General features: G+C 37.5%; 1 protein-coding gene across 1 annotated transcript in view; it reads left to right on the forward strand.

The window, feature by feature from the left end:
- Window positions 1-8,821, forward strand: part of LOC103920072 (coiled-coil domain-containing protein 169-like) — a 27,575-nt gene extending 18,754 nt beyond the window's left edge. Inside the window, exons 4-7 of the mRNA XM_009327718.1 lie at window positions 909-1,007; window positions 1,212-1,265; window positions 5,138-5,214; window positions 8,719-8,821. Of these exons, the coding sequence (XP_009325993.1) occupies window positions 909-1,007; window positions 1,212-1,265; window positions 5,138-5,214; window positions 8,719-8,821 (333 nt within the window). The remainder of the gene's footprint in view (window positions 1-908; window positions 1,008-1,211; window positions 1,266-5,137; window positions 5,215-8,718) is intronic.
- The last annotated feature ends 3,067 nt before the right edge of the window (window positions 8,822-11,888 follow it).

Below are 11,888 nucleotides of genomic sequence, written 5' to 3' on the forward strand. Positions count from 1 at the left end.
ACATTGGACCAGGCTGCCCAGGGAAGCGGTTGAGTCACCATCCCTGGAGGTATTTAAAAGACGTGTAGATGCAGCGCTTAGGGACATGGTTTAGTGGGCATGGTGGTGTTGGGTTGACGGTTGGACTCAATGATCTTAGAGGTCTTTTCCAACCTTAATGATTCTATGATTCTATGATTTTATTAGAGCCTCCCGATAAGAATGTCTCTACTGGATTGAGTGGATCAATTTATGAAGGGGATTATAAGAAGCAGTTTCCTGTGTTGGAAATGGAGGAGAACCTGCTTGGGTGTGCATTCTACTTCCACTACACAGCAAACAAAGAACTGGCCAGTGCCAGTAACCAAAAATGGACTCTACCACTGTTACTCTAGTTCATCCCAATTGTAGACAAGGTAAATGGCTACATGCCTAAGACAGATAAGTCTCCCCACAAAATACTGCTTTCTGGCCAAGTTGTTAATGAGTTACCTTTGGCATTCCACGTGCCTCTTCAGCCAGTCCAGCAGCTCTCTTGGCAAGTGGTTTGAAAATGGATGTGCAGGTGAGTTCTGAAATCTTTCTACTAAAAAGGAGCCATCAGAGTGAACTTTGGTTAGAAGTAAGGAGCAATTCTGGCTGGTCACACCAAGGTGACTTTGCTAACCTATCAAGGAGCAGCAGTGTGGAAAACCATATCTGTATCATTTTAACACTGTGGAAATGTGTAGTCCGTAACTGACAATTGTTGCATATGGTTAATTGCTTTTGTCTCTGCAGTGTGCCAGCTGGAACCATGTAACAAAAAGCACAAGAAGCAAATAGAATGACAAACATCATAATGTTTGAAGAATAAGGACTATGGTGATGGTATCTTTACACAGAATGGAAATATTTGTAAAACATAATTTTATTTACTATAACCACAGGGTTCCTTAAAGGAGGTTCTTAAACAACTAGAAGAAGAGAGGAAAAGTCTCCAGAATCAGCTAAAAGACTATGAACTTAGACTGGAACAAGAAGCAAAGGTTTGTAATCACTGTATGCTTCTGATCTATAAAAGCCATTATGTTGTCTGACAAACAGACAATATGTGTGGAACATACAATAGAATAGTTCCACAAAATATGTCACTGGAAGAAAGCTCTGCTGTGTATTTGTTTCTTCCTGTATGATTCAGCTTTTAAAATATTTTGCTCAATGGTAGCTTATATCCCTTATTTTAAATGTAGGCTTACCACAAAGCTAATGATGAGCGGCGCATGTACCTCTCAGAGATCTTACAGGTAAGAAAAAAACTGAGCAACTCAATGACTTTCAAAAATCATTATGCTTTCTTAATATAGCAACAGCATCTGTTAATGACATTAGGTCAAAGCCTTTTATCACTTCATTCATCTACCAAATCTGTTACAAAAGCTGCTTTTTAAAAATTTTAAGAGCTAGAAATTGAGAGATTGCTACAGTTTATTTATTTTTAAATTTTTTTTTTGCTTTTTTATCAGTTGGAGTTTCATTGTTCCCAAGGATAGTCAAAGTGCCCTTAATTGAGAAAGCTGAAGCAATTTTCTGGTACTTGCTTGCCCATCCATTAGTCACAAGACTGCTATGCTAGTTTAATGTTTCAGTTGAAAAGAACAGAACCAAATCATTAGCAGTAGTGACACCCACCTTAAGTAGCAATTACTCTTTTTGGTATTTCCCCTTTTTTCTTTGAAAGATGAACTAGCCAGCCAGCTGAGAATGACAATACAGCACATATTTCAATTAAATTTATAAGGTAAGGGATAAGTTACGTTGTTTTTGTGAAATCAGAGCTTAAATTTTATTACTGCAAATTATGTAATGCATAAAAGTTGATACTATGAGCTGGAGGAACCTGTAAAGGAACCTGTAAAGATTTCTAGTACTTCTTATTCTGAAAAAGCTCTTAATTCCTGAATAATGTAAAAGTAATAGCTTAGTGTGATACTCGGGAATGACTGTCACTGTCATAGCTAACTGGGGTGAAAGGCTGTAATTAGCAGTGTTTCCATGTGTTTGCACAGTGGGCAATTGATTCTCTTACGTGGTTCATTGCTGCTTTGGGAAATCTGAAAGAATTGCTTAAACTAACTTTCCAGCATGAAACCAAGAGCGAGCCCAGGAAATGCCCATGATAACTGTTAATATCTTTGCATTAACAGTGAAACTGGGAACTGCTGGAGGAAGAAGGTAGGAAATAAAAGATAATTTTATTACTGAACATGCTAGCAAGAGGAGTGCCCGTGTTCAGCTGCCTAGAAAAGCACTTAAACATGCATAAGACAATATTTAAAGTGAGGCATATACACTGGCATGTTGCTTAAATGGGGCATTAGGGACTAGGATTTTGCCACTGACACTCAAGGTAGTTAGTGCATTATGTTTTCAGTAATCAATTATTTGCCCCCATGATTTCAGAATCATATGAGAGCATCTTCACATTAATCTCCCTATCTTTATTCTCTGAATGTTAAACAGCCAGTCTAAAGCAGTTGTAGAGGGATCCTCTGTAATCTGTGGAGAAAGGAGCCTGTTTAAGGTGCAAACCATCACACTTGTTTTAGATCAAGATGAAATGAATTTCCAGGGACTTACTTACCCATCTCTCTGTCTGAGCTATAAGCAGAGCCTAGGTTAGTAGTTTAGATTAGACATCTACTTTTTATGTTGCTAATCTGAACATGGCAGTCAGCCTAATCATGGTTGACTGTTGATTGCAAAAGAATCAGTGGCTCATCTGGTCCTTTCAGGTCCTGTTCTGCTATGACTTTGATTTGATTGTTGCTTTTATGTTCTTTTAAAATCTACATAGGTATGCCCTCCCTTTTAGCAGTTCATTTTAACAACAGAGGCAGAAGTAAACTTACATTCAGTCCAGATTCTTTCAGATGTATTGAAATTTCACTGTTCTGGAGTCTGCACAGTAATGTTTGCAGCAGTTGAGTAAGTAGGATTTACCCATAGACTAACATTTTCCATACATTCCAAAGTAAATATACTACAGGATATTGTTATCCTGTGACAACAATATGTTACAGTGACACTCTCTTAGTTACAGAGAATGGATATAATTTTTTTTAGGCCTTTTTTTTCCTCATTATGTTTGTGCTTTTCTGTAGCTCACAGTAAAAAAAAGAAATAATAGAATGGAAGTTTTACTGGTAGGTGTTAAAAAGTCCCAGATGTTTTGGGTTTTTTTCTACTTTGTTTTGGATCCCTCCTGAAGCCAGTGGCAGAACCAGAAGGGAGAGATGCTTCTGAACAGCCATTTCTTTTATTTACCTTTTTTATTATCGAGTGCTTTTCTGCTTTTTTATAAAATATACGTATCTTCTGAGTGCTTTTCTTGTTTGTCTTGTCTGGATCCATAAATATATAGTCAATTTTAAATGATAATTTTAAAATAAATTAAAGATTTTACAAACTTGAGAACTCATGCTAGAGGCACTGATGGTTTATGGTGTATTCTTGTTTGCTTTTTTTGTTTTGTTTTCAATCTGAAAAAATGTTGGTTTGGGATTTGGACTCCACAAATCTCAAAGCACTTTCCCGTGGTATTCAGAAATTGGTTTGAGAAGCAGGCAAAGAAGAACAATAACAGATCTTTGAAAACAGATCATATTCTTTCGGGCTAGATTTTTACCACAAACTTTTACTAGCATAGTAGAGTCTGACTCGTGATTGGGATTTCTTTGCAGAAAACGCCCACAGTTATAGATAGGTACAGCTAGAAAGCTGCTTGTGCAACAACGGCTCATTTCAGTTGGGATAGGCCTGGAGTAAACTGTACCAGCAAAACCAGTGCTATGGATAACAATCGTATATACCGAAACTCTATATTCATATAAATTAAAAAAATCAGCGAATGCAATCATAGCATAGGTCTTGCCTCATTTGTCACAGAATCACATCTGCTCAGAAAGATGATAAATTGTACTAGCCATCATCTTTAATACTAGAGTTCCTTAAGTGCAAAAACTTTCTTGCCTTCAAGGAGGTAAATCTATGCAGATCCTATTCCATTTTTATGCTTGCACTCTGAAAAGACTCTGCTTTAGTTATAGCTGACTTCGCTATGACTGGGTCAGGAATATGTGCCTGGTGCTTTGTATACACGGAAGCACAGTAAAAACCATTGTCTTATAAGCAGTGAGACATGCTTCTTTTCAGTGCCAGAATTTTTTCTCACAAGTGCAAGATGTTTTCACACATGCTATAAAAAGTAATGTTGTGATGTAATAGGTAGTGTAGTGTAATGTAATGTAATAATCCAAACCTTGAGCCTTGTTTAGGTAGCCCCAAAATCTAGCTCTAGGCTTTCAAAAAGTCTTCACTGGCCTGGTGTAGCCAATACGTCGTATATAATGATTATCATATATTTATTACATGTTCCTCATGGATCTGTTTAAAAGGGCTGAGAAAATTCCATTCACTTACAGTAGACACCCAAGCGTGCACAGCCACCAGACAAGCCCTAAACCTTCTGTGTTTTCTGGTTTTCTGTCCGTGGTATAGCTGTCCGTCTGAGAGGTAGTTTTAGTAAAGGCAGCTGGATGAGCCAGCAAGTGCTGGGTGAGGAGGGAACCCTGTGAGCTAAGGAACAGGAGAACCAACTGATTTAATCCTGCTCAGATTCGGTCAAATGCAATACCAAGGGTAACAACTGGGTTTTTTTCAGTATGTCCAGTAATGTAGACTTCCAGAGTATGCAAAGATTTCCATGCTGTGTTAATTTTTTTAAAGTAGTTCCTGTTCTTAATTAATGATTTAATCATTCAAAAGTACAACTAAGTCACTATAATTTGTTTTGTTTCCCATTCAGGGAAGTATGTTAGAAATATAATGCTTCTTCATTGAAAATGTGGAGTTACAGGCAGTATGACCAAAAATATGCTGATTGAAATTACATATTCTCTGATTGTTCAGCTTAACAAATAATGGTATTTTTGCACAGCAAGGGATTTTGGTATGTGTTCAATTCCCCAAATCAAAAAGGCATCAGTATAATATGTGCTTAAAATACGTTATGGCAGTAAGACCATATTGGGTCAAAATTGGTTTGGAAAAATTTTACTTCTTTAAGTGTGATTGTGGTTAGAATTGAACTTGTTTTGTAAAAATTTGGCTATTGCAGACCTCAGCTACACTTAAAATTATTGAAAGGCAAAAAACAGATGCTCTGACAGGCAAGGGAGAAAACCGGATACTGAGGTAAATTTCCTTTATATTCCCTCTGTTTTCTGGCTTATTATTTTTGGTAAGTACTATGTTTTGAATATTGCAACTCTTTGTTCATGGTAAATATCACTGAGCATAATCCTACTGAAAAAGTATTAATCTTAACATAATTTTTTTACTGGTTTTCAATCAGTTTTATTTAATACTAAGTATGTTGCAATATTGAAAATATATATATTTAAGTGGCCTTTTTGAAATCTTACAATACCTCTGATGTTCTTCCCTTTCAACCTGTGTTTAAAATGAATCATTTTTTTCTATGTTACTGCAGAGTTGGGAGCAACAAGTATACCCTTTAGTCCATTAAGAGTAATTCAATTAAATAATGCCTTGCTTGGTCCTTTTAGCCAACAGAGATTGTAAAGCTTTTTGTGGATGATAATGTGAGTGATTTTAGATGACCACTTATAAAGGTTTCATTGTTTAAAAGATTTCTGTTTAGTTATATGGTTGAAAAAAGCCCATCTGCTCTGAGCTATATAGAAATAAAATGAATTTCTGATTGTAGTGCTTGTGAGAAAGCTTGAAATTGGAGGAGATTTATTTAACTGAACTGAAAATGTTAAGAATACAAAGCACGAAGAATATAGGGAATCATATCAAGTGTGTCAGACCCAGTATCCTGCCTCTGGTGGCCATAAGTAGATGCCTACAAAAGTGTGTAAGCAGGCAGATATAATATTTGCTTTTGGAAGTCTCCCAAATACTTTATATTTGGAGACTTCCTGAGCTAGTATGGTTTCTGTGTATTTAGTATCTCACAGTAAATACTCTTCCATGAACCCATTTACCTATATTATTAACATGAGCATTTGGAACATGTGAAAATGTAATGAGTAAATTATAAGCATGAAATTGTGTAGACATATTTGCTTACCAGCTTTATCCTTTCATTCGGTGTAAGCACAAAATCACAGGATTTCATAAATTGGAACAGCGGATCTTCATGCTCCAGGAGAGGATATTAGTAGAATATGAATTAATGTAGTACAATATGAATTAAAGTCTGTAACTGAAGTTTCTCAATACAGAAAAAGCACTGTATGGGTCTGAGGTACCCCATATATAGCCTGTGTGTTGCTTCTGGCCCCAGTGATGTTTAACATCGCTCACGTGGAGAAGGTCAGGAAGCTAGAACTAGGAGAAATCACTGTCTCTGCTGAGAGACTAAATATCATCAGCGAGATACTGAGATTTGCTGAGGATTAGCACTGATCTGTGATTATGTTGGGGTTTTTTTATAATTTATATTAATAGACCATTACTTGCCCTGAAATTATATGACACTGTGTTTCTGTAATTTTCTTTGTATCAAACAAAAGAAAATTAAGTATAAAAGAAAATAAAGTTTCCTGTAATTGCTCAAATCAGAAGATGCATATTGTAACAAAATGTCCCCTTTCAACCCATTTTCCCTCAGATGATTTTTTTTTTTTTTAACTTTTCAAAGTACTTTACACACATGAAGGGAATTGTTCATCTTCTAAATTGTCCTTAGTAGCAAAGGACCCAGTTTGCAAAGCATTGGCTTTTATAACCAGTGACTTAGAACTTTCAGGTCAAGCTTTGGTCTTAGTTGGCAACATGGAGCTAAGAATGGGGATTTGGCATAGTTTGTATTTTAAGGAACTACTAGAATGTGAGTAAGCACCCCTTGATCATCACAAGGTTAACACAACCATTGTTATATTATTCCTTTTTAATTATGTTTTGATTTACAGCGTGAAGGTTGCTCATTCAAGCTGATATTAATGAGAAATAATTTCATTCAAATAAGAGAAGACCTGCATGATTGAAAATAAATGTGTTCTTGAGAACAGTTTGAAAATTTTCTGTCCAGAGTTCTTATCTCGCTTCTGTTGGCCCTTCAGAAAGCGCCCACCTTCACTGGATTTCAAACCATACTAGGAAACTATGTTTAATGTCTGTTTTAACTAATAGGTACAGGCATGGAAAACACAATTTATATATTAAAGCAACACTGAAAGATTTTTGAGGTAGTAATTGTGAACACTAATTGTTGATGCATTCAGTTTCCTGGCCATCCAAACACAGAAGCCAAGTTCAGCAGAGGCCCTTTTTATGGTATTTCACAGGACAAGAAGAAGATAGGCTAGCTGACAATTGGGAAAAAACACGGATGTCTTGATGACTCATGTCTCATACAGTCTGAGCAGCCAATTCAATGTCATTCTGAGCCCTTACTGTTATACTGAGGCATACAGCAGGGCTCATTAGCTCAGTCTCAACACTGCACTGGCTGCAACTACCTGGCTTCTAAGTCCCTAAGTCCAGCTGGTTTTGAGTGGAAAGAGGTTTTGCTGCCTGCAGAACTCCACACAGACATACGTTGTCTGCTTGGTCCCGCTCTACAGTGATCTACAGATTAACCAATTGATTCTGAGTAATCAATTGATTTGAATTTGAATAATCAATTGATTATTGAGCAAAGTGGGGCCCCGGGTTCTGATCTTCCAAGCTCTGAGTGGAAGCAGCTCCATATCTCTTATGGGAGCAGCTCCCCCTTCAAGACCTTGACTGCTTCTAAGAGCTGGAACAAAGGATGTGTCAATCTCAAGAAGACTAGCGAGCCCTAGGGACAACTTTGTTGGCTGTTTGCCCAGAAATTTGAAACTTGCACACATCATGTCATCACAGCTTCTACTGCATAACAAAATATTTCTCTGGCTACCATCATGAATATAATTATGTGATGTTGTGATATGTTTTCCTTCAGAATGCCTGTTACTTGAGAAAGACATTGTAACCCTGTATATTGTCGTTACAGTATGCAAAGTGCTGTCTGTCCACTGTAGTAATGAACAGGGAGAGAAACAAATGTACGTTGCATAAGAGTAGAGATGCATGCTTGATCATGAGAATGACCCTTCCAGTTTGTGGAATCACCATTTCCCCCCTCGGGATTTGTTTACATTCCCACCGATTTCTCTTAGAAGATCAAGATGAAAACAGCTCTGGTAGGGTTCATGTAGGTGGTGTATGTATCCATGATGAGTACCACTTCATGAGTCTGCTGGCAGCATTTCCTATGTAAGATCATGGGCTCAAGAGCATGGGTCTCCAGAGTGGAACACCTGCAGAGAACTGTAACTACATCTACATGAAGTGTTTTTCCATTTCCTAATGGGGATTATGTAACTGATGAAAATGTCTCCTTAGCCAGTTATCATTCTCTTTGTGCAAATGTTTAGTATTCTGTTCATGTTCTTCAAATGCCATCATTTAGGTAACAGGAAGTAGTCAGGAATCATGAGATGAGGATTGAGTTTGTATGCAGAATAATTAGATGCTCTGCTAGCCTGCGAACCCAGAAATATACTTGTTTTTTCCTCTCTCAGGTTTATTAATTGACAATAGTAATCAGTTATGCAAATACAAAAAGCATGCAAATTTCTAGCAGTTAAAGCTTACGGAGAATGTGACACTTGATGACTAACTTCACCCATTTTATTTCAGAGGGAGATACAGTGTTCCAGGAAACCCGAAGATGGTTGATCCCCAAAAAGGATCGATTAAAAAGACTGTAGGAGTGAAGCAGCTTCCAAAACTAAAGCACTGATTTAATATTAATGCCAAGAACTTCCAATCGCTTTTTAAAAAATTTAATTTAACTGAAAGTTTCTAAATTGAAAATGAATGTATTTGTGCCATATTATAATACCAAACCCAGACTGGCGTGTCTTCTTGGCAGCCTTAATGTAAGTGTTCCTCTGCCTAACGGAATTGTTCTTCTAGTTGCCATCTTTGTTCTGGTGATCTCTCACCCTTTCTATTCTGGTTCTCATCAGTGATTCTGGGTGTCGGAGTTGGAAGCCTTGGAAAACTTTTAATTTCTTTATATACTAGGTAGATCCTTGAATTCTTTGACTGCACAGCAACCACTGAAAACAAACAAGCCTCTAACATTTTTGACTTCTCAACCAAGAAGAAGAAAAAGGCGGACTGATGTAACCTGAAGTATTGTCTCACCACCCAAAACAGTGTATCTTGGATAAAATTCCATCCAAGGGCATCCCCATTCAGTATAGGCACCAAAGAGAGACTCTCAAGTAGTCTGATGTTGGTACAGCTGACCATGCCTTTCATTTGGCTTTTAAAAAGACCGACAGCATAGTTTACTAGACAGTCTGATTTCTTACATGATACCGTACCGTAGAGTCCCTTTACAGTATAAAGTTGTTTTATATTCCATGAGCTTTCTTCCTCTAGCAGAGAAGACAATACACCTCCAAATTTAACTTTTTTAAAAGCTGGCTTGCTACAGATCCCGTGTTGACCACCACTTTCTGTTTGCGTGGTTTAGAAGCACAGCACCATTTCCAGCTACTTCAGGCACTAGTAATGGGGAGAAATGGAAGAAAAATTTGAGCAATTTTTATTAAGGATTCTTCAGAGCCTATCCTGTGGAGGAGTTGTTTCTTTTAAACATTATATACGCATTATGTTTCCTGATATTGGTATGTTGCTATTTGAAATTTGAACTCTCAGATGAGCCTTTGTATCCACAGTCTGGGTTCCACAAAAATCTGTATGTATTCTTCAGTGGCACTGATCCATGTATTTTTAGGGTCCAAAACAGTGCCGGTCTTTAAAGTCATCTCTTCAATGAAAGTAGGACTACTGTGTGTTTTCACTCTTAAGCATGCAATTATTGTTGCAGTTCCGTTACCTACGTTTTAGTCATTAAACCCCAGCAGAATTTTTTTAAGTGGCAACAGGAAAAATGTTTTGGTAATGAAGCTTCAAGCCTCTGGGTTACATCTTAAAAGCTCTTCACAGAGCAAATGTGATTGATTGACTGCCCTTTATTATTTTTAAGAGCATCCCTAGCTCTTTGCAGTATCTAATAAAGCTTTTTGCCTCTTTAAGAGCAGTACTAATAGTTCCTTATTACTGGCAGCATTAAAGTGAGGCTGTAATTAAACTCATACAAAAAGATCAATGATGTCATTCTAAAATGCAGAGAAAGACGACTTGCAGTATTGTACAGCATATTCAGTATGGAAACCCCATTTTTTTCTCTTGCATAGTATGAGATTTATTACAGATACTTCTAATGTTACCATGATGCACCTGGTATCATTCTCTCATAAGCAGGGTGGTCTGCCTGGCCAGTTTTTTCCCCACAGTCACAGTTGAAAGCATAGCACAGCTGATTAGGTTAGCACTCTTCTGTTCCTGTTTTTCATATGGAAAGTTTCCAAATTTTGATTGTGCTGGCATTTGTCATTCTGGAGAAGGAGAGGGAAAAAAATCACCATAATGGTCCTATTGGCATAAAAGACAAGGGACATCTGCAGTAGTGAAGAATATCCAGTTCTTGGATTCATGCAGCAGACATTTACTACTGCTGTCTCTGAATCAAATGTTAGTCGGTGCACTCAGGTCCGGTCCATGTAGCACCTCAAAATAACTGGAAGCGTTGCACAAATGTGGCAGAACGGCATTTATTCACAGCAGGAGACTTGGACACTTCCCTGGTGGGTAGTCCTCACTGAGGATTTAAACGGAGCCTTTTTTTTTTTGAAGCCTAAGGAGATACATTTATTGGTACAGTTTGGTACCATAATGGCCTGAGGAGAGGAGCAGACTATGTACTTCTTAGTCCCTGTTTCAGCTTGCCAGGAACAAGCTCAGGATTTGAAACTCAGTAGTATGATAATTAAGCCCTAAAACATGCATTTGACCATTCTAATTGTGTGTCCAGCTATAATGTTTGCTGTGCAAAATAGTTATAGTTCTGTACTCTTTAAATTATTTGGCATTTCATTTTCCTCCCGCCTTTCTGAAATGAGGGCACCCTGATGATTAAATTTGATGACTCAAGTTTCTTTGCAACAGCAAAAAGATAGTTTTTGGTTTCAAAAATGTAGTGTTATTTCTTTGGACCTGAATAAAACTTTTACACTGCAAGCTTTCCCAAACCACGTTGGAATTTTTAGTTTGTTTTGGTTTGGTGGTTTTGGATGGATGAGTGTTTTGAAATTCCTGGATTTATCTTACGCGGACTTTTCTCACTGCTGTTATGCTGTGCTGTGAAAGGGGTTTTGTTTACATTTGCAGCAATAAACAGTTACATGTCTTCATACGATATCTTCTATATCAATATTTCAGCACATTTAGGAGTAATTAATTCTTCAAAGCACAGTATGTGCTGCCATTCTCATTTTAGGCATAGAAGACTGAATCACAGAGCTAGGTTTATTTAAAGTAGAGATGGGAGCGTAGTGATGTCTGGTTTTTCCCTGATTTCATGACAGGATGATCTTTTGTAATGTTGCTAACTGTTACAAGGTAAATTCTGTCTCCTCTAAGGTCTCTGTGCATCGTATTCTAAACAGTGGACAAATTTAAGACAAAAATGGGAAATTGAATTGCTGATAGTTGCGGTCAGTGAGTGAATGGAGCTCAACGTCAGAGGAAGACAGGATAAGAGCTGAAGGTTTGAATCTGGCCAAACTTCTTCCTGCAGCACAGAATGTAATTGGGATTCCAGCTGTACTGGTTGTAGTGTGTAAGTGCCTTTAATTGATGGACCGAGAAAGTTGATATCCTAACTCTTGGACTTGGGAGTATGCTTCCCTTGTGCAGTTACTCATGTAACTCCACTGATTTCAGATGAGTCA

This window comes from Pygoscelis adeliae, unplaced genomic scaffold (genome assembly GCF_000699105.1).
Source record: "Pygoscelis adeliae isolate BGI_AS28 unplaced genomic scaffold, ASM69910v1 Scaffold14, whole genome shotgun sequence".
NCBI lineage: Eukaryota > Metazoa > Chordata > Aves > Sphenisciformes > Spheniscidae > Pygoscelis > Pygoscelis adeliae.